Source organism: Lissotriton vulgaris, chromosome 5, assembly GCF_964263255.1.
Source record: "Lissotriton vulgaris chromosome 5, aLisVul1.2, whole genome shotgun sequence".
Lineage (NCBI taxonomy): Eukaryota > Metazoa > Chordata > Amphibia > Caudata > Salamandridae > Lissotriton > Lissotriton vulgaris.
The window spans coordinates 1,324,784,677-1,324,812,579 of NC_141693.1; the positions used below are offsets into that span (position 1 = coordinate 1,324,784,677).

The window sequence follows — 27,903 nt, forward strand, 5'->3', positions numbered from 1 at the left end:
GATTGATATATAAGGCGAAAAGTAAAGGAGAACAGGGGCACCCCTGTCTCGTGCCTCTAGTAATCCACACTATTTCTGAAGTTGATCCCATTACCGCTATTCTTGATACAGGTGAAGCATATAGAGCTTGCAATGTGGTCATGAAACTTTTCCGAAATCCCACGCTTTCCAGTAATGTCCATAAATACTGCCATTCTACACGATCAAACGCTTTTTCTGCGTCTAGCAAAATCAGCCCTAGTTTTTGCCTCTCTACATCCGCTATATCAAACAAAGTAATTACTTTATTGATGTGTGACACCGTCTCCCACCCAGGTATGAAACCATGTTGATCTTGAGATACCAAGGTGGCAATTACTTTGTAAAGACGGTTGGCTAAAATCGTTTAGTATATTTTACCATCACAATTTAAAAGTGAGATAGGGCGGTATGAGCCAGGTAGCTCTGCATCTTTGCCCTTCTTGCTAAAAACTACAATTGTGGCTTCATCCCATGACTTTGGAGCTAGCCGATTTGAGCCGCCCTAAACGTAGCCAACATAGTTTCCTTCAAATGGTCACAAAAAAGTTTATATTTCTCTCCAGGTAGCAGGTCAAGGCCAGCTGCCTTCTCCATCACCAGCGTCTTCACTGCAATTCTTAATTTTTCCATTGTTATCGGGGCATCCAGCATATCTGCCCCCTCTGAATCTAATTTGAGGAGCTCTCCAAACAAAGTTGGTATTATTTCCACAAGCCCCCCTTGTTGGCTGGTATAAATATTATTAAAGAATTGTTGAAAAATAGCTAAAATATCTTTTGGGTCCGACATTGATATCCCTGCATTATCTTTTAATGCAACAATATTACTTCGTTCATACGCAATTTAAGAGCTAAGCATCTTCCAACTGACTCCCCGTATTCATGACATAGTTTCCTCTGGGTCAGATACTTTCTTGCAATCTCCTTATCCCAAACCCCCATTAATTTGGCCCTTTTTCTGGCAACCTCGTCCTCTAAATCAGAAATATTGCCCCGATTAGCAATACCCTGCGTCAATTTCTCCTCAGACTTCTGCAGATCAAAGTAATAACTCTCCGTCTCTCTTTTAATTTTTTTTGATGACATAACCCAAAACTCAAAACCTCCCCCCTAAAACAAGCCTTAAAGGTATCCCAAACAATGCTGATGCTAGCTGAGTCCCTGGTATTGTCGAAAAATTCCTTTAGCCACCTGGACAAACGTTGTATAAAGTTATCATTCACACACAACGTCCGGTCAAAGGAATTTTTTTTAAGTCTTCCGATTTCCCCCAGCCAGAAAGTATTAATACAATAGGGGAGTGATCAGATGCAATTTTGGAGTAAATTTGCATTCTGGCCCTGGCCAAAGAAGCAGTACCTAGAAAAAAATATTCTAACCGCACCTTCTTTTTATGGGGAAAGGAGTAAAACGTATATCCGGGGTCTGTTGAAAATAGTGTCCTCCATACATCTATCAGGCTATGGTCTTTTAATATATTAAACAAAGCTTTAAACACCTGTGGTTTTCGCCCTTTATAACTTTTTGGCCCTCCCACAAAATCTTGACTAGTTAAATTAATGTTCATGTCACCACAAATACTTAAAGGGGTGGGCCATGTTGCAAGCTCTATATGCAATTCTTCCAGAATTGCTGCTTCATCTAAATTAGACCCATAGATATTGCATAGAGTAAAGGTCCTAAGTCGCCCGCCAAGTTCAACTATAGCCAAACAGGCAAATTTATCTGCTGATTTTCGGCGAGAGCTAAACATGTTTGTTTTTGCTAAAATGGCCACCCCTGGTGTCATTACTGATTGTTGCGAGGAAACGAGGACAGAAAATCCCAAATCTGATAACAAATGGTGTTTACTCCATGGCAAATGTGTCTCTTGAATACAGACAACGTCTAGATTAATATAGCCCAGTTCAGCAGCTACCCTCTCTCTTTTATTAATGTTATTTAAACCAGAAACATTTAGAGAACATATTCGAATGTCTCTAGACGCCATCAAACATCATGCCAGATTTCCAGATTAGATTGCACAAGCCAAGACAGTACCTTTGCCCAACCAGAAAATTTTGTTGCATTTTTTGTTAACTCTTTTTTTTTGCTGAAACTGTGGACCCCCCTTTTACCCCACCACCTTGACCTCCCCTATCTCCCGCATACCCAAAAACACAAAGCCCCCCCTCCCCCCACCCATCCCTTTAACAAGGCTTTAGGACTTATGGTCCTGCAGATGCCGGCTGCCAACTTCCCTACCCTTGGCCACAAGCCAGCAACAAAAATATCCTCATTCATATAAAGGTGAAAAAAAAATCTATGAGCAAATAATAATCTTCAACCATAATGCATTATCTCCTAAATTAGGAAGTGAAAGAAACGACAAGAGAGCACTAAGTTGAAAAATAGCAGTACATAAATTCTATAGTCCAGGTTCGAATTTCAGTCAATTAACCAGTGCTTTACTGGATGCTATTCAAAAACTCTTTAGCAGGTCCCGCTGTAGAAAAAAATTGTGTACGATCCTGGTATATTATCTTCAATTTTGCGGGATTCATTAAATAAACCTTCGCCCCTTTAGCTTGAAACGGTGTAATTAATTGGCGAAGCTGCCAACGATTTTCCATAGTGTATCTGCAGAAATCAGGTCTAACAAAAAACTCAAAACCTGGACCAGTTCTCCGCTTATCTGGGCGAGCAAGTTTGAAAACATCCTTGCGGGCCAAGAAACTATTGAAAGAAATTAGCAATGCCCTAGGTCTATCCATGTTTTGTCCGCCCGACTCTCCAGCAGGTTGTCCTGTGCGTACTCGAATATTGAAAGGGAAGCGATGTTGTGTTATGTTAGTATGAATTTGTAGAGCGCACGTTCACCCCAGGGTTTCTTGGCGCTGTGTGCCGTTGGGGAACCCGTCCTGGCTTTCCCTGTGAGATGGTCCCTATTGGGCATCCCCAAGGTGAAGCCAGGCATCCCCGGCAGCGAGGGGGCCGTTGTGGAGATTAAGCAAGCTATTGCCCAGAGTTTCAGCGTGGGACCTATGGTTAGAGAGGCACCGAGGCGAGATTTATCGAGCCCGCTGACATTGGTTCCGTACCCTGCCGCGTCGGGGATTGAACCCTGGTCCCGCACCGACCTCTGCTTCTGGGTCTGCCGCCTCTAACCGGTCTCTCAATTTCCCTGTCCCAATCCCATTTACTTAATTCTGGAAAAGCGTTCTTAAATAAAACCACTATGAATTTACGAGCGTCTTGACCCTCTTTTCCTTCTGGTACTTGTAGAACCCTCAGGTTATTTCTGCGCGCTCTGTTTTCAAAGTCCGCTAATTTCCATTGCGTAATCCTCCTTTATCGCCTGCAATGACTCTGTGACTAACTTCGTCTTCTAAATTTGAAATGCGGGTCTCAGCCTCGTTGAATCTGGATGTGAAGTCCGCCTGTGATTTTGCTAATCTGCAAACCGAACTCTGTAGTTTTCGACTGAGAGTTTGAACCCTCTGGCCTAATTCCCTTGTTTCATCGCGCAGAGACATTATGGATTCATAAATCAATGATAGAGATATACCCCCGTCCGATACCTCGGGGGATCGATCCTGGGATTGATGCTGGGTGCCATGTTCGCCCTTGTTGTCTGCCTTTTTTTCTAAATTTTTACACACTGTAGATGGACTACTTTCAACTATATCAACTGAATCATCCAAGCATATACTACTACGAGTGCTCTCCCCCTCCATATTCATATGCTGAGCGTACTGTAAAAGTAAGTCCTCACAGGATGAAGGTAGTGACTGTTCTGACATGGAGTAAAAATCTCCAGATTCCGCATCCTGTTGTGTACTTTGACCTCCCCCACCCCGCTACTGGTATCTGGGATTCGTTATTATCGGAGTATCCATCATCACACATTTGTTGTTTAGTTTGGCTGTCCAAATCGATAGTTGTAGGTGGGGAAGAATTTACAGCCACCATCCCAGCGGTTTAGAACATACCGGACCTTTTGCAACATTGTTACTGTGTGAGTTATTGTCTACAAACACTGATACATCCGTTCCTGCGTTTGTAGCAATTAAGGTAGCTTGTTCTGTCTCAGTAATAATCTGATTTTTGCCCCCTTTTGGCTTGTCCTTTACAGCTGCAAAGATTGCCGGTATAATTTTTTTTCCACTCCCCCTGTTTTAACTTTCGCGTTGTCCTTTAGACCTTTTAGATTTTTAATATTTGGTTGCGAGGGGGTAGCCACACTTCTGCTCACCTCTTGGGGGCTCCATTCTCCCCTTGCTCCTCTGGTATTCGTGCCTTACCCCTTGCTCCTATTGGAGGCATGGCTCCTGGGCTCTCCCCAGGACAGATCTCGTGTTACTTCTCTCCAACGAAATTAAAGGGAGCAGAGAAGGCGGTTAGAGCAGTTAGGGAATTCTCCTCTCCGCACCTGTGACCCTGTGACCCGCTTCTACCGCGTCGAATCACCACTGGCTGCAACTCCTGCGTTCAGACGCTCCACACAAAACGCTCCACTGACGGTAGAAGCCGACAGAAGCTCACTGCGTCTTCCACCTCCGACCGCAACTGCCGACCGGCACCACCTCCGTTGCCACCATCACTGCCGTGATATATTTGCCATATATTTGCTGGTAAGTGCTTACGAAGATTTTTAGCACTCTCAACCCGGCAATCTTCCTCTCTCTCGTCCTCGCTTTCCTTCCTTAGTCATAAATTGGCTTATAGGTTGAGCCGGGAGCGGTCAGCCTACGCGTCCACTCGCGTGGGCGCCATCTTGCCTTTTTCTGACCGAGCGCTCACACCAGGAGTATCTTCTTGCTGGTGAGGCCCTGTGAGTTCTCTGATCTCCAGCAGAGATGGGCCTGGCTGAGACTGAATATGCCTTCCTTAGACTGTCTCCAATGGTCAAATCGGTACAAGGCACTGCAAAGTGAAAATACATATTGCATCCCTGACGTGACATGGAAGGGAAGCTCTATTTAGTGCTGCATTTAATGTCATATTTTACACTGAGAGGGTCAGTAGACTTCTATGGGTGCAGGTTAAAAAATCCTATGCCTTCACTATGATCTACCCCCTGGACTCAAGTCTTCCCTTGATGAGGCAGCCCTAGTCTCCCTCTACCATCTATAGGGGTACATTTTGGGTGTAACACCTGACAAACAGTGCAATATTCACTGCTGTGGAACATAAAATACACATAGTGCACTTGCAGTGGGCTTCAAGGTATGGTGCTGATGTGGCAATACTCAGCGTCAGTCAGAACAAAACACAGGCTGACACTGCTGTTGTAACAGTGCCGGGCTTTCATCTGCATATGCATAAAGCAACACGCATACACATGTTCACCTGTTCATTATAATGTACAATGGCAGAAAGGGCTTTAGTTTCACATTTTTTTAATGACCTACATTTCAATATCTTTTTTATAAGAATTCTAGGTTTCACAAAGGTCTATGAAGTTGTCTTTGCATTGCATTTATATCATGATTATTTTAAGTAGTCTATAAAATAAGGCATACTAGATGATCATTAATCTAGTATTTAGGCCACTCAAGCCTTTTTGGGTCATGCGTACCAGAAAGCATGGCGTACCAAACAGCATGAGATGTCTGGCTCTAAAAGACCTATTGTGGGCTTACAAGAACCTACGTACAGGGTCTTACCGCTCGCCCATTGCTTACTATTAGCTGGCTTTACTGTCCCTCTCATGTGCTTGCTTCTTAGTCAATGGCTTTCCTCTACCCTCTTTACCAGCTCTCTGGCTGGCTGCCTTCTAGCCTTCCACTGCTCACTTTGAAGAAACTACTTGTTTTCTTTTTGCTTAAGCTCTCCATGAGAGTGCACGTTTTCCAACTCTTCCTCAGGTGCATCTCACCGCCCCCAATCCTCACACACTGCGCTCTGTGTTGCTGTCTCCCTCATGTTGCCAAGCTCTCTCTCTTGTATGCTCCCCGCCAAACTCACTCCCTTGTGCCCCATGTTGTCTTCTGTTTGTGTGCCTTTTACCCGACCCGTGTTGCTCTCCCTCGTGTGCTGCTTTTCCAATTCCTCCACCCACTCACTATTGTTTCCCTACCACCGCTCCTCCATTGCCATCCGTCTTTGTTTTGTTTTTGTTTCATTTTTAAACTCCAGCTTAAAAAAACAATTTCACGCTACTTTTCCCCCCTTTTCAATTTATCAAATCATCTCTGGCTGGTCAATTTAAAAAATGGCACCTGCGGTATTATGTAGGTTGCATGTGTAATGATGCATGCATGTACAAAGGTCATCACACTTGTGTGCGCTTATAAAATTATAGGACAGCTCAGGCAGTGATAATGCAACCATTTTTTCGCTTTTGTTTTCTTTTGCCCATGCTGCACGGCATCTTGCTGGTGCAGTACAGCATCGACAAAAATTGCTGGCAAAATAAAGCTGGCTTTGCCAAAGTTTGTTTCAATTTCAGTTACACTCATTCTATCTGCCCTGGACTTGTGAAAGGGGAACTTGGTTAAGGCAATAATCAATGAAGTACGGCTGAGGCTGAAGTCTGGTTCTGCACGTTCTTTGAAATTATGCAACAGGGGAGAGCCAAATTATGTGGCAGGGTTAAGCAAATTATGCTACAAGAAACTGCAAATTATGTGACATGCATCACCCCAATCGGAATCTTCCATACATTTCAGATCTGACTCCCACCTCTGCTAGAAATCAAAACTGATGTAAACCAGCAGAGCTGCAGGTGGGCTATAATGGTGAAATAGGAGGGTAGAAGTCAAGATTGGTGTGCAGAGGGAACGCCTGTGAAGTTCCAGTAAAGGAATTGTAGAGATTGTTGAATGTCATAAAAGAGGTGCATTGGCAAAGCTGTGTGTATCAGTTCTGGAATACCAAGCAATTCTGCATGTTAAGATTGCAATGCTTTCATAGATTTGTCAGGGGCGGCTCCTCCTTTGGGGCAAAAGAAAGTTCCCCCCCTCATGCAACCTGCAACATACAATGTAAAATATTCTTTAACTTTGAGAAAATAAAATGCCTTCCCACCTTGTATGAGTGCCTTGGAGAGCGGGGCTGGTCCATGCCTGCTGACTGGCAGCAGGGACGAGTACCGCCCAAAGACTGAAGTGCGCATGTCGGATTGGAAGACTGTCACGTGATGGCCAGCCTGACATGCGCACTTGAGGCCTTTTCAACCTGCTCTGTGTTAAGAAACTGTGGAAATCGCAGGCCCAAGCCCCCAGTCTCCCGCTGAGCACTAGGTCTGCCTGCCCGAATCTATCCTGGACCTGCTCTCATGCCGTTGACTATTATAAACGTTTAGGTTAGCTGTGTGCGGTCTGTCTACAGGCCCATGCTATGCAAATGTGGCAGCACGGGGACAGGTAGCAAAGAACGCGGCCGGTCACAGAGTGGGTTTACTTCAGGGCTCGAGTCAGGGTACCACGCAGGTGGACGGCGTCCCCTCACTTATTTTACCGGGAGCTCGATAACTGGAGCAAATGGAGCCACATATTCACTCTTTGGCCTCTCTGGGGCGAGATCGGAGCTCATTCAGAACGCTGCTCACGCGCTGGCTTCTCTGTTGCATCTAAGGGGTGAGTGAGGGGAGGCAATGAGTCAGATGGTGCAAGCCACCTTTCGTGACATCACTTCCTGTTGTGACGTCAGCGTCGCCCCACTTCTTTTTTTTAGGATTTGTGCCCTGGTTTACTTTGAAGCCACATAGTAGTTAGCCATGTTTCCGTGACTGACTGCTATCGAACACCTTCGCACAGCCCAAAAGATGGCCCTCTGCGCAATGGTGTAAAAGTGAAGGCAGAGTTCACTGCAGGAGTTCTCTGCACAACCGCGGCCTCCCCTTGCACACTGCTGTACTTTAATGTTATCGCTGCCACCCCAAGGATCCATGCACTGCTATGGGAATTGGTGGCACATGCGAAGAACTGGGGTTAGGTAAGAATGTCTTAAAGGAACTGGTGGTGGGACGCAGAGAGGAAAAGCCTCTGTAATTCAGTGCGTGTGACTTGCTCTGTTGTCGCTGTGTACGTCTCGCTACATCTGGCCAAGTTTCCCCATTATTAAGAATAAAACGCTCCCTGCTGACAGAATGTACATAAGTCAAGTGTTTTACTAAACTCTATGTTGCGCTGCAGAGAGAGAGCCATGTGCCACATCCATACCCTACTCCTGCCAGCCCCCAAAACCTGATGGCTACCAAATGTACAAAGTTGCCGTGTGTGCTTTAGCATCTATAGATAATCCGAGCGATTAACCAACAGCATTTCAGATTCTTGGACTTTCACTTATCCTTTATAAATATCAGCCTAGTCTATAAGTCTCAGTACGTGGATTCATTGCATGAAAAGTGATTGTGATGATGACATTGGGTGAGCTGACATATCTGTGTAGAAGTAGGAAATTGCAGATCACAAACAGAAAGCTGCCTAATGCTATTTGTGCCGGTAATTATTTGTTATCATCCCACTGTGCCTGAGAGAGAGCGATAAAAGGCACTAATGAGAGGTAAAAGGAGTCAGCTTACTGTGACAAAGGGAATGCACACAGGGACTCTTTCACTGCCCTAAAGAAAGAAAGTGTAGCATCCAGCTCTTAGACCTCTCCTTATTGGTTGCTAAAGTTTCCATAGCAAAGAACTGGAAAACCCTCCTGCTCTCCATATGACAAAATGTGATCATGCAATTGACTAAGGTGGAAAGTCACGCAATACAAAGGAAAGGAAAAGAGAGCTAAAATAAACCCCAGTATCACATAAATGGGGTGAATTGCTGTCGGAACTTCAGCATGCAGTATCAAGGTTGTTTGTGGAGTACCTACATATTCAGTACAGACGAGAGCACAGAAGCATGCTACATTAAATACCAAAAATCCATACTCAATTTAGGTAATCTAAGTCAAAGTCCTACTGTAAATAATTTTTATCCTAAAACTGTTATGATTCGTAGGTTAATTCAGAAGGAGCGTTGTTCTTGAACTTCTTAATCCTTCTATTATGGTTATTATATTCGAACAAGACAGAAATAAAGGTATCCTTACCACATATTACCCATACATACAATAACTAACACATCATTAATCATGACACTCATCGACATACCCCATCTATCTAATGTGTACAGACTTCTATTACCTTAGTCTGTAAAATGGAATAATTTCACATTATTGAGACTTTGAGCTCAAGTGGAACACATTACAAACCCCATACTCGTTCCTCAAAGTAAACACTCTTCAACAATCTTTATGACGCACTACTTTCAAAAGTCACCAGCCGCCACTGAGATTTGTGTAAGGACACTGCGGGCCTTATTTAGAGTTTGGCAGACAGGATAGATTGCCACAAACTCTCCGTCCACCCGCTCTATTAGAGGCAGATGGGAGTCAGATGGCCGGGTATGTTTCAGCTGATGGGTCCTCCGCTGGCTCTGCCTGGTAAACCTTAGACTGACAGCCCAATTGACATCGGGCCTTCAGTCTAAGCGCCTCAGACTGTCCAACATCCTTATGATTTACTTTCTGTCCTGTTTGGAGCCGAGAGGAAAATACCTGTACAGGAAAAAATGTAAAACAAATGTCCCCACACGCTTGGGGAAAACTCTCCGAGGTTCAGGGCCATTTGTTTTTTGTTCTCTCAAAAACAAACTCCCGCTTTGTGACTTTGCTTTTGAAAAACAAATATAACGTGCTGAGCAGCTGCATTTAATATGGCGACCGCTCAGTGAGTTCAGGATCCCTGTGTCTTCAGCACAAGGGAGTAGCCAGAAAATTAAAGGACTCCCCACTTTGAAATAAAAGCTCTGATGACACTAAGCAAGCGAAACAAGTGAGCCAATCACTCCCTAGAAGAGCTCCTCCTGTCTCTTCCACCCAAACATCTATCTATTCATCCTTTCACCCTTCCATCCACTCTCTGATATCCACTATTTCACCTTTACAATCTTACATGCAGTCATTTTTTTTATCCATCATTCATTCTTTTTCCATTCCATCATTTACTCACTTTGCCATTCTTCCATCTCTCTACTCTGCCATCAATCTAGCCATTGTCCCATCCACCCAGCCCTTTAATCTGCCATCCTTTCCACCTATTCATCCATTTCTACACTCTGACAACCTTTCTCACCTGTCCATCCACAGAACCACTCACTCACTCATCCATCCATTCCTTTACTCTCATCTTTTCACCTGTCCACCCACCTATCCATTCACTCACTCAATCCATCCATCCACTCAGTCATCCTTTAACCTGTCCACCCACCTATCCATTCGCTCATCCCTTCATCCATCTGTCTATCCATTCACTCATTCTTTCACACATCCATCCATCCACCTATTCTTTCACCATCCATCCAACCGCTCATTCTTTCACCTGTCTATTAACCTATACACTCACTTATTCTTTCACACATCCATCCAGCCACTTTTTCTTTCACCCATCCATCCAACGGCTCATTCTTTCACCTGTCTATTCACCTATCCATTCACTTATTCTTTCACACAGCCATCCAATCACTTATTTGTTCACCCATCCATCAAACCGTTCATTCTTTCACCTGTCTATTCACCTATCCATTCAATCATTCTTTCACCCATCCATTCATTCAGCCATCCTTTCAACTGCCATTTAAACGAGCCAATCACTCGTTCTTTCACCCATTGATCCATCTACAAGAAAATTCATCCCCCCACTCATTCATCCTTCCACTCATTCATTCACCCAATCATGTATCCATCCCTCCTTCTTTCCACCCATCCTTCCATTCGGTATTCCTTCCTTCTTTCTTTTTTCTATTTACCCATCTTTTGTTCTTCCTGGCTCTTGCTTGCCCTTCTACTGAAGCTGTAGTCCTTCATAGTGTTAATTGTGAGGTTTTTTTTTGACGACCTGCAGACAGAAGAGGTTCATACAGAGCACCACTTCCGCTGTAGCTGCCAAAGCAGGGGGTCAGAACGCCCCTGCTTCAGTTGCACAGAGATCTCTGCCATGCAGGTGGAAATCATAAAACATGGTAGTGCCTCTACTGCCACAGTGGCGGAGGTTATGATCTCCACCAACCTAGCGTGCTGGCTTGCCAGTCCCCAAATAAGGGCGTAAGTATTCAGAAGAAGCTATGTTTGAGATGCATTGCTAGAGCTGGAAGAGCAAGAAACACAACAGGGCTGGACTAGAGGACTCTGGCAGATTTGTGTTTGGAGGCCCGGCATGGAGAGAGCAGAGGAGTTCTTTGACAGAGAGGAATGGTATTTTAATAGTGAAAAAACAGGAATTGTGCATGCACCGAACGAACCATGATGTCTCAGTACTAGAATATTACAGTGTGCTGCATATGAGCAGGGATGTGCATTAGCAGCGCTGTGGTCTGATATTACCACGCATAGCAGAGCTGTGGGCTGATATTACCATGCGTAGCAGAGCTGTGGGCTGATATTACCATGCATTAGCAGCGCTGCAGACTGATATTACCATGCATAGCAGAGCTGTGGGCTGATATTACCATGCATTAGCAGCGCTGTGGGCTGATATTACCATGCCTAGCAGAGCTTTGGGCTGATATTACCATGCATAGCAGAGCTGTGGGCTGATATTACCATGCATTAGCAGCGCTGTGGGCTGATATTACCATGCCTTACAGAGATTTGGGCTGATATTACCATGCATAGCAGAGCTGTGGGCTGATATTACGATGCATTAGCAGCGCTGCAGACTGATATTACCATGCATAGCAGAGCTGTGGGCTGATATTACCACGCATAGCAGAGCTGTGGGCTGATATTACCACGCATAGCAGAGCTGTGGGCTGATATTACCATGCGTAGCAGAGCTGTGGGCTGATATTACCATGCATTAGCAGCGCTGCAGACTGATATTACCATGCATAGCAGAGCTGTGGGCTGATATTACCATGCACAGCAGAGCTGTGGGCTGATATTACCATGCATTAGCAGCGCTGTGGGCTGATATTACCATGCCTAGCAGAGCTTTGGGCTGATATTACCATGCATAGCAGAGCTGTGGGCTGATATTACCATGCATTAGCAGCGCTGTGGGCTGATATTACCATGCCTTACAGAGATTTGGGCTGATATTACCATGCATAGCAGAGCTGTGGGCTGATATTACGATGCATTAGCAGCACTGTGGGCTGATATTACCATGCCTAGCAGAGTTGTGGGCTGATATTACCATGCATAGCAGAGCTGTGGGCTGATATTACCATACATTAGCAGTGCTGTGGGCTGGTATTACCATGCATAGCAGAGCTGTGGGCTAATATTACCATGCATAGCAGAGCAGTGGGCTGATATTACCATGCATAGCAGAGCTGTGGGCTGGTATTACCATGCATAGCAGAGATGTGGGCTGATATTACCATGCATATGCATAGCATAGCAGTGGGCTGATATTACCATGCGTAGCAGAGATGTGGGCTGGTATTACCATGCATTGCAGAGCTCTGGGCTAATATTACCATGCATAGCAGAGCTGTGGGCTGGTATTACCATGCATTAGCAGAGCTGTGGGCTGATATTACCATGCATTAGCAGCGCTGTGGGCTGGTATTACCATGCATACCAGAACTGTGGGTTAATATTAGCATGCATAGCAGAGCAGTGGGCTGATATTACCATGCATAGTAGAGCTATGGGCTGATATTAGCATGCATAGCGGAGCTGGGGGATGATATTACCATGCATAGCAGAGCAGTGGGCTGATATTACCAAGCATAGCAGAGATGTGGGCTGGTAATACCATGCATTGCAGAGCTCTTGGCGAATATTACCATGCATAGCAGAGCTGTGGGCTGATATTACCATGCATTAGCAGCACTGTGGGCTTGTATTACCATGCAGAGCAGAGCTGTGGGCTGATATTACCATGCATAGCGGAGCTGTGAGCTGATATTACCTTACATTAGCTGCGCTGTGGGCTGGTATTACCATGCATAGCAAAACTGTGGGCTGGTATTACCATGCATAGCAGAGCTGTGGGCTGATATTACCATGCATAGCAGAGCAGTGGGCTGATATTACCATGCATAGCAGAGCTGTGGGCTGATAGTACCATGCATTGTAGAGCTTTGGGCTGATATTACCATGCATAGCAGAGCTGTGGGCTGATATTACCATGCATAGCGGAGCTGTGAGCTGATATTACCATGCATAGCAGAGCTGTGAGCTGATATTACCATGCATAGCAGAGCTGTGGGCTGATATTACCATGCATTAGCAGAGCTGTGGGCTGATATTACCATGCATTGCAGAGCTGTGGGCTGATATTACCATGCATTAGCAGCGCTGTGGGTTGGTATTACCATGCATAGCAGAGCTGTGGGCTAATATTACCATGTATAGCAGAGCTGTGAGCTGATATTACCATGCATAGCAGAGCTGTTGGCTGATATTACCATGCATAGCAAAGCTGTGGGCTGATATTACCATGCATAGCAGAGCTGTGGGCTGATATTATCATGCATAGCATAGCTGTGGGCTGATATTACCATGCATTAGCAGTGCTGTGGGCTGATATTACCATGCATAGCGGAGCTGTGGGCTGATATTACCATGCATTAGCAGCGCTGTGGGCTGGTATTACCATGCATAGCAGAGCTGTGGGCTGATATTACCATGCATAGGCAGTGCTGTGGGCTGGTATTACCATGCATAGCACAGCTGTGAGCTAATATTACCATGCATAGAAGAGCTGTGAGCTGATATTACCATGCATAGCAGAGCTCTGGGCTGATATTACCATACTTAGCAGAGCTGTGAACTGATTTTACCATGCATAGAAGAGCTGTGGGCTGATATTACCATGCATAGCAGAGCTGTGGGCTGATATTACCATGCATTATTACAGAGCTGTGAGCTGATTTTACCATGCATAGAAGAGCTGTGGGCTGATATTACCATGCATAGGAGAGCTGTGGGCTGATATTACCATGCATTATTAGCGCTGTGGGCTGATATTACCATGCATAGCGGAGCTTTGGGCTGATATTACCATGCATTAGCAGCGTTGTGGGCTGGTGTTACCATGCATAGCGGAGTTCTGCGCTGATATTACCATGCATAGCAGAGCTGTGGCTGGTATTACCATGCACAGCAGAGCTGTAGGCTGATTTTACCATGAATAGCAGAGCTGTGGGCTGATATTACCATGCCTAGAAGAGCTGTGGGCTGATATTACCATGCATTAGCAGCGCTCTGGGCTGGTATTACCATGCATAGCAGAGCAGTGGGCTGGTATTACCATGCATAGCAGAGCTCTGGGCTGATATTACCATGCATAGCAGAGCTGTGGGCTGATATTACCATACATAGCGGAGATGTGGGCTGATATTACCATGCATTAGCAGTGCTGTGGGCTGATATTACCATGCCTAGAAGAGCTGTGGGCTGATATTACCATGCATTAGCAGCGCTGTGGTATTACCATGCATAGCAGAGCAGCGGGCTGGTATTACCATGCATAGCAGAGCTCTGGGCTGATATTACCATGCATAGCAGAGCTGTGGGCTGATATTACCATACATAGCGGAGATGTGGGCTGATATTACCATGCATTATCAGTGCTGTGGGCTGGTATTACCATGCATAGCAGAGCTATGGGTTAATATTACCATGCATAGCAGAGCTGTGAGCTGATATTACCAGGCATAGCAGAGCTCTGGCTGATATTACCATGCATAGCAGAGCTGTTGGCTGATATAACTATGCATAGCAGAGCTGTGGGCTGATATTACCATGCATTGCAGAGCTCTGGGATGATATTACCATGCATAGCAGAGCTGTGGGCTGATATTACCATGCATTGCAGAGCTGTGGGCTGATATTATCATGCATTAGCAGCGATGTGGGCTGATATTACCATGCATAGCAGAGCTGTGGGCTGATATTACCATGAATAGCAGAGTTGTGGGCTGATAGTACCATGCATAGCGGAGCTGTGGGCTGATATTACCATGCATTAGCAGCGCTGTGGGCTGGCATTACCATGCATAGCAGACCTGTGGGCTGTTATTACCATGCATAGCAGAGCTGTGGGCTGATAGTACCATGCATAGTGGAGCTGTGGGCTGATATTACCATGCATTAGCAGCGCTGTGGGCTGGCATTACCATGCATAGCAGAGCTGTGGGCTGATATTACCATGCATAGCAGAGCTGTGGGCTATTACCATGCATAGCGGAGCTGTGGGCTGATATTACCATGCATTAGTAGCGCTGTGGGCTGGTATTACCATGCCTAGCAGAGCTCTGCACTGATATTACCATGCATAGCAGAGCTGTGGCTGGTATTACCATGCACAGCAGAGCTTTGGGCTGATTTTACCATGCATAGCAGAGCTGTGGGCTGATATTATCATGCCTAGCAGAGCTGTGGGCTGATATTACCATGCATTAGCAGCGCTGTGGGCTGGTATTACCATGCATAGCAGAGCTGTGGGCTGATATTACCATGCATAGCAGAGCTGTGGACTGATATTACTATGCATAATTTGCCAACTGTCCCGTTTTTGTAGGGACAACCCTGACAAGTTGGAGACTGGCCAAGATGATATTGTTGCAGAAACTGTTCCTCTTTATTGCACACAAGTATGCAAACAAGAATGTTCTATCTGCAGCAGCCCTGTGCTGCAATTTGTCCCTGGAATGTTTTTTCAAATGTTGTCAACTATGTACCACGTGATCAAGGTTTATCATTTTGAAGCCTGTTGAATTTGCTCATTCCCTCTTACCTCAGCTTCCCGATGAAGTTCTCTCCACCTCTGGACAGGTCGGTAGCATCAATGGAGATCAGATAATTGGAGGTTTTGCTCTTCTTCCGTTTCCTCCCAGCCAGTAGGAAAATCTGTGGGAGAACGCATGTGTTTATTAGAGTACTCGAAGACCAGCAGGGGGCAGCAGAGGACTACTTGAGCTTCGAGAGCCTGTGGCTTACTAAAACTTTCAAAGCCCTGCCGGGCACAACAGGGAGGGTGTCAAAGAAATTCCATAACAGACAGAGTATTAGCATGTATGTAGACAAGTTCCAGTTAGATTAACTGTGTATAAATGCATATTATGTAGCTATCCTGAACAGCTTGCGCGGATCCAATCTTTATGGACTTACCTTGGACCAGCCTGCTGTGAATGAACAATTGTTACTTACCTGTAAACAGGTGGTTCTCCAGTATTGGTGTCTTTCATAGATTCACATTCTTGAATATTCCCCGTCGTCGAAGTGGGAGTCCCACAGTAAATATCATAGCAATAACATGCCAATAACATAAGTATGTAAAAACATAACACATAAAAATACACAGTAGAAATGCACAGAAATACCAAGACATAATTCCTACATAGGAATACATGACAGAGAGAAAAAACACTTGCAACATATCCATGTCATTATGTTAGTCCAAACTGCAGCCAATCAGGCGCAAGCAGCCCTCCAGAACCTTCTCCTCAGAGCTAAGTCCCTCAGATTTTCGTAGCACAGGAGTGACAATAGAGTCTATGAGGAGAAGAGAGCCTCTGAGGGGAGGTGGGTGGGTCGCATGTGAATCTATGAAAGACACCAATACTGGAGAATCACCTGTTTACAGGCAAGTAACAATTGTTCTTCTCCAGTATTGGGGTGTCTTTCATAGATTCACATGCTTGAATAGAATAAGGAGCAGTAGTAGCCGAAAAAGGTTCGAAGAAACCATGCAACAACATGGAAGAAAACTTCATAGACTATAATAAAGTCATGCAAGTAATAACCATAAGCAAAATAACCATAATGGAGGAGGGAAGACAGAGGCTCACCTTAGTTAAAAAGATTGTGAAGCACTGCCTGTACCACTGCCGTATCTGTGTCATTGATGGCATCCAGGCAATTGTGTCTTGTGAAAGTATGCCTGCTGGACCACGTGGCCACTCTGCAGATTTGATGAAGCGGCACACCGGCAAACAGGGCAGTAGAAGATGACATCGCCCTGGTGGAATGGGCGCTCACGGAAGACTGAAGAGGCCTGCCGGCTTGCTGATGGCAGAAAGCAATTGCTGAAGAAATCCAACGTGCAATAGTTGGCTTGGTAACCGGACGTCCCTTGCGCATGCGTCCATAGGCAATGAATAGTTGATCAGACTTGCGAAAAGGTGCTGTCCTATTGATGTAAAATTTAAGACATCTTTTAATGTCCAAGGAATGTAGGCGTGGCTCTGCCGGAGATTGAGGATTGGCAAAGAACGTTTTTTTGTTTTGTTAAAACAAAGAACGTTTTTAAGAAAACAGGTTCGTTAATGTGAAAGTCAGTAGGTACTTTAGGAAGGAAAGTAGGGTTGGTGCGAAGCACTACACAGTCCGATTTGAATTGGAGAAATGGAGGTTTAATGGTGAAAGCGTGAATATCGCTTACCCTTGGAGAGGATGTTAGAGCAAGGAGAAGGGCTACCTTCCAGGTGAGAAATTTTAAGTCCGTTCTGTGGATGGGCTCGAATGGTGCTTTCATTAGTTGAGCCAGTACAACATTAAGATGCCAAGTGAGAGGAGGACGCCGAATGGGTGGGAACTTCCGGAATAATCCTTTGAAAAACTGGCGAATGACTCTGGAGGAGCAGAGCAAGGTGGAACCATCTTGACGGTAGCGGGAAATCGCCGCCAAGAAGTCTCTCAAAGTGGAATGTGAAAGTTCTGATTGAGCCAGTTGCAGAAAGAACGGAAGAAGCTGATCCGGAGAGGAATGAAGAGGATGAATATTGGCATCTGCGCACCAATGACAAAACTTCTTCCACTTGAGTTTGTAGGTTTTGACTGTAGACGGAGCTCTTGCCTGAGCGAGAATGTCCCTGCATGCTGGTGAAATATTTAAATGGGCAAATTCAAGGTGCTCAGGTTCCATGACGATAATTTCAGAGACGAGGGGTTCGGATGACATACTTGGCCCCCGTCCATCGTGAGGAGATCCGCTCGAGGATGCAGAAGTATGGGTTCGCACTGGAAGAGGAGAAGTAGCTCTGAGAACCATGCTTGTCGAGGCCATCTGGGAGCGATCAGGAGGATGTGGCAAGGTTGTCTCCGCATCTTCCACAGCACGCGAGGAACTAGTGGAATCGGAGGAAAAGCGTAGGCGAATAGATCGCACCAGTTCATCAAAAGGGCATTCCTGCACGATCCGGGGTGGGGATGCCAACTTGCGTAAGATGGGCATTTCCGGTTCTTCGGTGTTGCAAAGAGATCCAAGGATGGATGACCCCACCGTCGAAAGACTAGGTCGAGTGTTGGTTGATGTAACTGCTACTCGTGGGTGGAAGACGTGGATCTGCTGAGGGAATACACTAGGATGTTGGAGACTCCCGGCAGTCAGGGTGACGTGGTGACTGATTGCCCAATCCCAGATCGACTGTGCCAGACGAGACAAGAGAGGAGATTTGGTTCCGCCCTGTTTGTTGACATAGTGCATGTTGGTCGTGTTGTCCGTTTGGATAAGGACTGACTCCCCCTTGATCAAAGGATGGAACGACTTGAGGGCTAGAAAGATGGCCATCAATTCCAGCCGGTTGATGTGCCAAGAGCGCTGAGGCAGAGTCCATTTGCCTTTGATCGACAGACCTGAAGGTGAGCACCCCACCCTTCTAAGGATGCGTCCGTCGTCAGCGTGAGTTCCGGAGCGGTGGTGAGGAAAGAAACCCCTGCCGCGATGTTGGACTGTTGCGCCCACCAGTGGAGAGCCGCTTTCATGCGAGTGGTGACACAGACTATGTCGTTGAAGGATCCGGTGACTTGAGGCCATTGCCCGTCCAGTTCTTCCTGAATAGGGCGAGTTTTCAATCTGCAATTCGGGATCAGAGAAATGCATGATGATGCCATCCCCAGAAAAGACTTCAAGATCCGGACTGAAACGGACTGTTTTGCGCAAATACAAGCCGCGAGGCGGAGTATCTTCAGCTGACGTTTGTGAGACACGAACGCTTTGGCTACGGAAGTGTCCAGGGTAGCGCCCAGAAAGGTTATGCAGAGAGCTGGGACAAACTGGGACTTCTCGACATTGATGGAGAGGCCGAGGGAGCGGTTGAGTTGAGTGTCCCGAACCAACTGGCTGCGAGATTGAGATTTGAGAAGGCAATCGTCCAGGTATGGAAAAATTTGGACACCCTGGAGCCGCAGGTAGGCTATCACAGGAGCTAACACTTTCGTGAAGACACGAGGGGCGGAGCATAGGCCGAAAGGCAGCACCCGGACCTGGAAGTCTCTCCGCCCCACTCGGAAGCGCAAGTACTTTCGATGACGTGGAAGAATTGGCACATGAAAATAAGCGTCCTGGAGGTCGATGGTGGTCATGTAGTCGTCTTGGGAGAGAAGACGCAAAATCTCCATGAGCGTGAGCATACAAAAGGATTGGGATTTGAGATATTTGTTCAGCGCTCGTAAGTCCAGAATCGGACGCCAGTCTCCTGATTTCTTGAAGATAAGGAAAAAACTGGAATAGAACCCCCTTCCTCTTTGAGACTTTGGAACCACTTCGATGGCGCCCTTCGTAATCATAATCCGAATTTGTTGGAACAACTCCTTGAGGTGGGGTGGAGGCGGGCCGGATGGAGGAGTGGGAGGAGGAATCTTGACGAACTCCAAAGCATGGCCCTTCGCTACAATGTCCAGAACCCAACGGTCTGAGGTGGTGGAGGACCATTGAGAAAAGAACAGGGAGATTCGACCCCCAACTTTTTGGGGGAAAGGCAAGTCATTGTCGTTTAGAGGTAGATCCTCTATATGCAGACTTTCCTTGATAGGATTTGGAGGACTGCTGACGGGAGGACTGCTGCTGCTGGAAAGAGTAGTGCTGATTACCCTGGTTATAGGAGTATGTTTGACGAGATCCTCCATGAAAATTGGAGTTGGTGCCGTGTCCACGTGCGCCACGAAAAGGTTGTTTTCGGAACTGTAAGGTCCCTAAAGAGCGAGCAGTGTCGGTGTCCTTTTTAATGGCTTGGAGAGCCTCGTCAACATGTGCCCCAAAGAGTGACTCTCCATTGTACGGCATATCAAGGATCTTTGACTGTACCTCTTGACGAAACAAGGTGGAGCATAGCCATCCCTGTCACCGCAACACAGTTCCCCCTGCAAGCTGTCGGAAAACAGTCGATGCGATGTCTACTGAGCAGTCTATGATCTACTCAGCTGCTCTCTCTCCGTCCTGTAAAATATTCAAGGCTTCAGCCCTGGAGGGCTCCAGGATGAGGGCTACAAGGGCAGCCATGTCAGACCACATCTGACGATCGTATTGCCCTAGAATAGCTAAAGCAGTCGCTGCTCTCACCGTGGTAGAGGCCATTGATGAACATTTCCGCCCAATGGCGTCCAGGCGACGACCCTCCCGATCTGGAGGAGCTGTAATAGGTGATGCTGGGTTCCTTGAGCGTTGCTGAGTAGCTTGAGTGACCACCGAATCAGGCTTCAGCTGGGAAATCAGGTGCTCAGGGGAACCAATGGGTGCCTTATATTTCTTTTCTAGGCGAGGCATTTGTGCAGGGATGGTATTTGGTGTCTGCATAGATTTCAACCCTTCGTTCCATATGAAATCAATATTTGGGACTGTATGGACCTGCTTAAATGGCTGATTCTTAAAATCATACAGAAAACAGCCCTCTTCTCTTTGGACTCTTGGCAGTTTAAAGCGTTGAGCCGTCCATTAACTGATGGAAACTGGCAATGTCCACTGGCGGGGAATTCCCAGGTGTCACTGGAAATGGGGACGGCGTCTGGATTTGGTAGTCGTCCCAATCTGTCATGGTGTTGTCGTCATTGTCATCATCCTGGACTTCGCACTCTTCACGATCAGGGCGAACGTCATCGTCGTCATCGGCATACACAGTAGTGTGTATCCGGACTGACGTCTGGACTTGCGGGGACGGTGCAGAAGGAGGTGGTAGCGGATCTACAGGAGGAGGTACTATAGGCACAGGTGCTGCTGGTACTGGCGAAGCCTGATGTGATGGGGGAAATCGCCTGCTGTAATCCTCCAACATATGTTGTAGGTTAGAAAGGAGAGACAGAGGCAGTGTCGCTGTTGGAACCTGCACCTCTAGTTCTTCATCCTGAAAATAATTTCCTTCAGGTTCCTCACCATAGTCCTGGCACTTAATGACTAATTCCGAAGGACTGTGTGCCGCCCCAAAATGGCCACCGTCTTCCTCTTCTGAACCAGAGTCCTCTTCAGAGCCAGTGGCAAACAATGGCGAAGGTGGATGCTTGTCGTCTGGAATAGACAACTGGTCTACCTGAACCTGGCGACGTTGGTGTATTGGGCCGTTGTTGGAAAGACCAGAACCTGACATTGGAAGTGGCAGCAATGCCAACGATGCAAAAGAGGAGGTAGTCACCGTCGACGAAGTCGTCGTCGACTTAGCTGATGACGACGGCAGAAGCGTCAACGAAGAGGCAGATGAGGATTCCGCCGTCGACGGTGTCACCGTCGACGGCGCTGTCGTTGACGGGTCTGACGTCGATGAGATCTTCAACGTCGAAGACGAAGTGGCTGTCGACTGAGTCGTCGACCATGATGAAGATGCAGCCGTCGACGAAGCACTCGTCGACGGGATCGACGACGAAGATTTAACAGCTCTCGTCGATGGAGATGTCGTCGACGACGAGATAATTTTCTTTTTCGTCGACGAGAGGATAGGTATAGTCGACGAGACAGGTCTAGAGCACATAGATACCTTCGTCGACATAGATGACATTGACGCAACCGTCGTCGACGAGCCAGCAGCAGATGTCATCACAGTCGCCGTCAACGAGCCGTCGCCGTCAACGAGCCGTCGACGGCAGATCTCGTCGTCAGGGCGATCGTCGACACTCCCGTCGATGATTTAGCATGTTTCTTGGTGGAAACATGACTGGAAGAAGCAGAAGATGCCTGAGAGTCATATCTCTTGGGCGTGGGCGAAGCAGGAGGAGGTGAAGACACCGCAGGAGCCACAGAAAGAGAAAGTTTATTTTTCTTTAAAAATGGAGAAGGCAAATCCTGCACACTGCTACGCTTACTGGCTGCTTTAGAAGTACTAGACATAAGGCTGTCTGCATCAGAAAGGGGGATATCCTTGTCCTTAAGTCTCTGCAACCAGAGGAGGAGACAACCTCCCCTGTTTTTTAAGGGTCTTAGTAGAAAAGGTCCTGCAAAATTTACATTTGCTCACCTCATGGTCCGGGTAAACCAATATATACGCTTGCTGTGGGGATCTTCAGAGTATAAGCGCAGCTTCCCACAGGAAGAACAGGGTTTAAATAAAGACCTCTTACTTGAAGACATGTCAAACACTGGAATCCAGAAGAAAAGTTGAGAAAAACTGAGCAGAGCTCAGGGAGACTCCCTTCACACGACGTGCAGTAGAAAATCTGAGGGACTGAGCTCTGAGGAGAAGGTTCCGGAGGGGTGCTTGCGCCTAATTTGCTGCAGTTTGGACTAACATAATGACATGGATATGTTGCAAGTGTTTTTCTCTCTGCCATGTATTCCTATGTAGGAATTATGTCTTGGTATTTCTATGCATTTCTACTGTGTATTTTTATGTGTTATGTTTTTACATACTTATGTTATTAGAATCTTATTGCTATGATATTTACCGTGGGACTCCCATTTCGACGACGGGGAATATTCAAGCATGTGAATCTATGAAAGACACCCCAATACTAGAGAAACCTACTTGCGTTTGAAGATCTGCTTGGCACATCAATGTTTCTGGAGCATTTAAATCCCGGCAGATGAGGCTTATTGGAGCTTTGGACCCCCTCGGCGACAGAAGGTTACTGGAAACTTGAAAGACCTCTTGGAGACATCAAGAGAGGGCTCTTGAGCTTCGGAAGAGCTGAGCCGGGCAGCAGAGTGGTGTGGAGCTTCGGTAGACAGACTTTCTACCTTGAGGAATTCGCCAACAGGAAGACTGACTTTAGGACCAGAAGACTTATTTATATATTTATTGAATTTATAAAATGCTTCCACCAAAGTGGCAGCACAACCAGTGCAATATAGAAAGTAGATTTTATAATTATATGCAATGGGGCTGGAAGGTGGGGCGCAGGAGCACCCCATCTTTAACCATGAAGGAGTCCAGAAAGTGGATGAGAATTGAAGAAGCCTGTATATCTTGTTTTTAATCAGGAACAATTTTCAGAGTGTGGGTGCTGCCATCAATGTCACGCCATTTACGTCATAGGGACTGTGAAAAATCCAAAGGTCACACAAAGAATAAGAACAGCAAATGAGGCATGTCCATTGAGCAGGAGATGCTGAGAGTGTGGTATGCAGCCAGAGAGGAAACATCGTTAACAACGCGGTCACTACACCGCAATGCTGTTACAACGCTATGACATTACAACGCAAGTCTTTACATCGACTTGCGCTGGATGGCGTGCTAACATTACAAATAGTGTAGTTTACTATCCCAACACCTTCCCTACTGTTAAGTGGACTGGAGTTGTAATAATAAATTACACTTTTATAATGTTAGCACGCCATCTAGCGCAATTCGATGTAAAGACTTGCGTTGTAATGGCATAGCGTGGTAACATCGCAGTCGCTGTAACAACTGCGATGTAACGGCACGCGTTGTAATAGCTAGCGTTGTTCCGTCATACATCCCTTGGCCTGCACAGAAATTAGAAGGTTCCCCAGCAGTCCAGGATGCTCAAGGGCCACTAGGGCACAATTTAGTAAACTCCGAAAATTGTGATAGTCATGATAATCTTGAGGAAACTATTAACTGGCTTCTCACTTTTGTTACACTTTCTCTTAGAGCTCTGTCCTACGGATGCTACTCACACATCTAGGTGAAGCAGATGACCAGCCAGGACCCAGCAGGCCTCCTTGAGTAGCCCCAAGCAGCAGGAACACACAGCTTGTGAAATTATGTACATTTCATTCCTGGACCGATACAGGCTGTGGGGTCGCTGATATTGCTCTGACTGTCTCTGTTTTTATAATTCTCCGCTCAATGAATTCAAGAAATCTCAAGCCGGGGCACTTCCTGGGCTGAGTAGCAAAGAATGTCTCAGAGTATAGACTGGTGCTCAGTAATCCAGGGCCTGGGCCTGTAGTCTTATGGGGTTTATACTGGCTCAGTCCATCGTTGTTGTCTCACTAAACACACTGCCTTGATTGCAGCAAAACCCTCCGCTTGTCTCCCTGTTGATGGTAAAGTCACAGTCTTACTTCTAACACAGTCCTTCACATCAGCAACCTGACCAATGGAGCACACTTACCAATATGTATTCCACAGCAGGCTGGATTATTATTGGAACTTGGAAAAATACAACTAAGGCTGAAAAAAGGAAGGGAATTGCTGTCTAACCCAAGAGAAAGTAACTAGCTGCATTTGGAAGAAAAATAAAACACAATCAAATTCAAAGCAAGAGACGTTAAGTAGAATGTTCGTTGTCCAGGGTTCCCCCTAAGCGTGGTGGAAATTCCATGCTTAAATTACTCCTTCAGAACCTTTTTCGTTTTGGGACATTGACCAAGTATGGGTTCATAACCCACAGAGGCTCAATGTTTTTATTGTATAATTTGTGCAGCACGGCTTCTGCCAGACATGTTTTGTCACTTTGACTTTTGATTCCTGTAAAACATTCTAAAAAGGAAAAACATTCATTTTACATTTTGCAACTACTCACATCAATGCTATATTTGAAAAATAATAAGTGCCAGGGCTCTTGTCATCAGGCCAATGGAGCCTGCAGCACACATTAAATCATACTATTTCAGGCTCCCAAAGCTTTAAGATTGGCTTGAATTAATAATTACCTCTTGTTGTGGTCATCTCTAAATTAGCCAGACAGCGCCACCTTGTGGAAGATTGTCATAAGCGCTGTTGTTGACAATAAAGTGCTGTTGCCGAACACTGGAAACCACCAGCTCAAATTAAGCACTGGCACACATACGTAAATGAGCGTGTGTGTGTATGTGTAGTGTCAGTTTTGATTTAAGGTATGATAAGTATATTTATTGAACCCCATGTATTAATACTATGCAGTAATTAAACACAAAGCATAGAGTGTTGCCATTAAACAAAGGAGAGAAGGATGCAGCCCTACAGTGCACAAATGACAAAATATGCAACCAGAAAACCTGGGCTAAAATCCCGACTTCCCCATTTGACCAAGGCAAATAGTTTTACTTTGCTATGTATTATTTTCCTTTACCAACCAATCAGAGAGCACATTCAAGTTACTGAGTTCAGGATCTGCACTATACTAAAAACTGTCATGTATAGTTGAAACAAAGTAATCTTGCTACTCATTAGATAACCATATAGGCCACATATACAGAGAATATGACATGTCTTGGGTAGTCTATGGCAGAGTATAAGGGTATTTTGAATGTTTCATGTTAAAAAAATATTACTTTTAATAAATGTCACTCAATGCAGTGATATAATTGCAAGTACTTAATTGAGGCACTCAGAAAATTTGGAAAAAATTATTCTGTATCATTATTTTTTTTGACATTTGTTGTCTTATTTACATGATGAATCTTTTGATGAGTAGGCTCTTGTTTTGACTCTCATCGCTAAGCCAGAGCCCTGGCTTGGCTCTAGCCCAGCTGTATCATTGAAGTTACATACTTGCCCACTGCCATTTAATATGTCAATCAATGAAAACAGTATGACACCAGGTCTACCATTGGCAACCTGGTGCGATGGCAACATTTGGGAGAAAAATCACACACAAGCAAATTCAGAGCAAGAGGCATTAAGTAATGTTCGGGGTCTAGGGTTCCCCTTAAAAGTGGTGGGAAATCCTCTGCTTAAGTTGCTCCCACAGAACCTTTTTTCGTTTTGTGACATGAACCAAATACAGAGGCCCAATGGTTTTATGGTATAATTTGTAATGAGCTATATTTGTATTCTGTGGTATGCGCAGAGGCCAGATATACAGTAGCTTCTCCTTTTGCTGATTAGATGAGACTGTTGGAAAGTTTCAGTAACTAGTGGCTGGAGCCAGATGTCATTTTACCTATTTGAATGAGTTATTTTGAATGTTTCAAGGTTTGTATTTTTCTGGTTCATTTGCTGTATTAAAACCATTTGTCTCAAAGTCACCAAGCTGGTTCCTTTTGACCATGATGGATGGCACTGTTGCAAGTTGAGAAAACATGTAACTTGGAGAAAAATAGCAGCTACTGAGGCTTAGGTGGGGGAAAAAAACCTGAGAAGGACTCTGAAAAGGAGCTGGATTTTTTTTCTGTCTCGGATGGGGGAGAGTGGTCAGATGAAGTTATGGACAGCAGCAATCCAGGCGCAAGTGACAGTGATATAGAACTAGAGCTCTCAGAGGGTGAAAAGCCCGGGAGCATCCAGAGGCGAAGGAAAAGACAGGAGAAAGAGCTTATATGGGACTACACCCCCTCGGTTGAGCTTACAGGCACCCCAGTAAATGCAGAAATGGGAGAGAAGTGAGGTGAGACTACCTTGCCAACATTAGAGACTATCTTGCAGGCGATATCCGCTCACCGCGAGGAGACGTGACAGGATGGGCGCAAGGCTCAGGCGGCAATGAGGAAAGTACAGGTAGTGGTGCGAAAGCTGTCCAAAACATGTAGTACATTCGGGGAGCGGATGACGGATCTGGAATCACAGATTTGTACCAAAGAGACAGATCTGGCAAGTACCCAGGAAATGGCTAAATCACAGGAGGCACAGATACTGATGGAAACTGGAAGAACATGCGAACCGCCAACGGCGGAACAATTTACGCGTCCTGGGTGTTCCTGAGGTGGTTGAGGGGGAGGATGCCCGCAGATATGTCATTGATTTGTTTAGAGAGTCGCTCCCTGAACTCACGGACTGGAACTGGTCATTAGAGGTTCAGCAGGCGCATAGGGTACCCTTTGTGCAAAAGCAGCCAGTAAGAGCAGGGTCATTGCCACGAGCTATACTGGTTTACTTCGGCAGCTTCCTGCTACGACAAGCAGTGTTTGAAAAGGCAAGACCTGAGGCAAAACGCACTAGGGATGGGGTCTCATATTTTGTTCGCCCTGACTTCTACCATACCACCATCGAAAGACGGTGGAGGCTGAGGCAGATGATTAAACCATTCCAAGATAAAAGGGCTCAGGACTTTTTGAACAACCCTGCCAAGCTAAAGGCTATTTGGAATGGTCAAACACATTTTTTTTTGTCCAAGATAAAAGCCAAGGAATACCTGGACAGCTTAATAGCATGAGCAGGTTTGGAAAAGATTTAAAAAAGAAAGTGGATGCCTTCTTTAGTCCTTTGTTCTTGGGGGTTATCTTTCTTCCTCCTCTTCCTTCCTTTTGTCTTTCTTTTCTTCTGAAGGCAGCACATTCAAGGTATTGAAGGGAGGCTGGTTACTGTAGCTTCACAGCATATATTAAATAAAATTATGGTTTGTTCACAGGCACTTGGGTAGGTGCGATGCACTCATCGCACACAGACATATGTCTGAGTGTCTCCCGGAGGGGTTGGGGGTGGCGGGTGGGGGTAAAATGTAGAAAAAACACACTCAGAGAAGAAGTTGAAAAATGTAGACAGCTAAAAGACATACATATATAACTCAGAAAGTCAGTTGTTTAAGAGGGAAAATGTTGCAGAAAATTATTGAGAACTCACAGTGTATTACAAGTGCTAGGAACTGCTGGAATTGTCAGAATTAAATTAAGATGGGGAGAATAAATATTTGCTCAATACATGTGGCAGGACTTAATGATGTAACTAAAAGGGGCAACTTGGGGGAGCTGGTAAAATTAAATTCATTTGACATCATCTGTTTTCAAGAGACCCATCTCCCCTGGGATAAAAGACATCTTATGACGATTCAGGGTTATACCTTATTGGTAGCCACATCTCAAACATCGAATATTCGAGGGGTAGCCATTCTGGCCAAAACTTCATTGGGCCCAGTTAAGCGCAAAGTAGCA

General features: G+C 45.7%; 1 protein-coding gene across 1 annotated transcript in view; it reads right to left on the reverse strand.

The window, feature by feature from the left end:
- The window catches only part of TULP1 (TUB like protein 1), a 628,127-nt gene that overhangs the window by 115,614 nt on the left and 484,610 nt on the right, over nt 1-27,903 (reverse strand). The window contains exon 10 of the mRNA XM_086920352.1: nt 15,742-15,854. Coding sequence (XP_086776478.1) covers nt 15,742-15,854 — 113 coding nt within the window. The remainder of the gene's footprint in view (nt 1-15,741; nt 15,855-27,903) is intronic.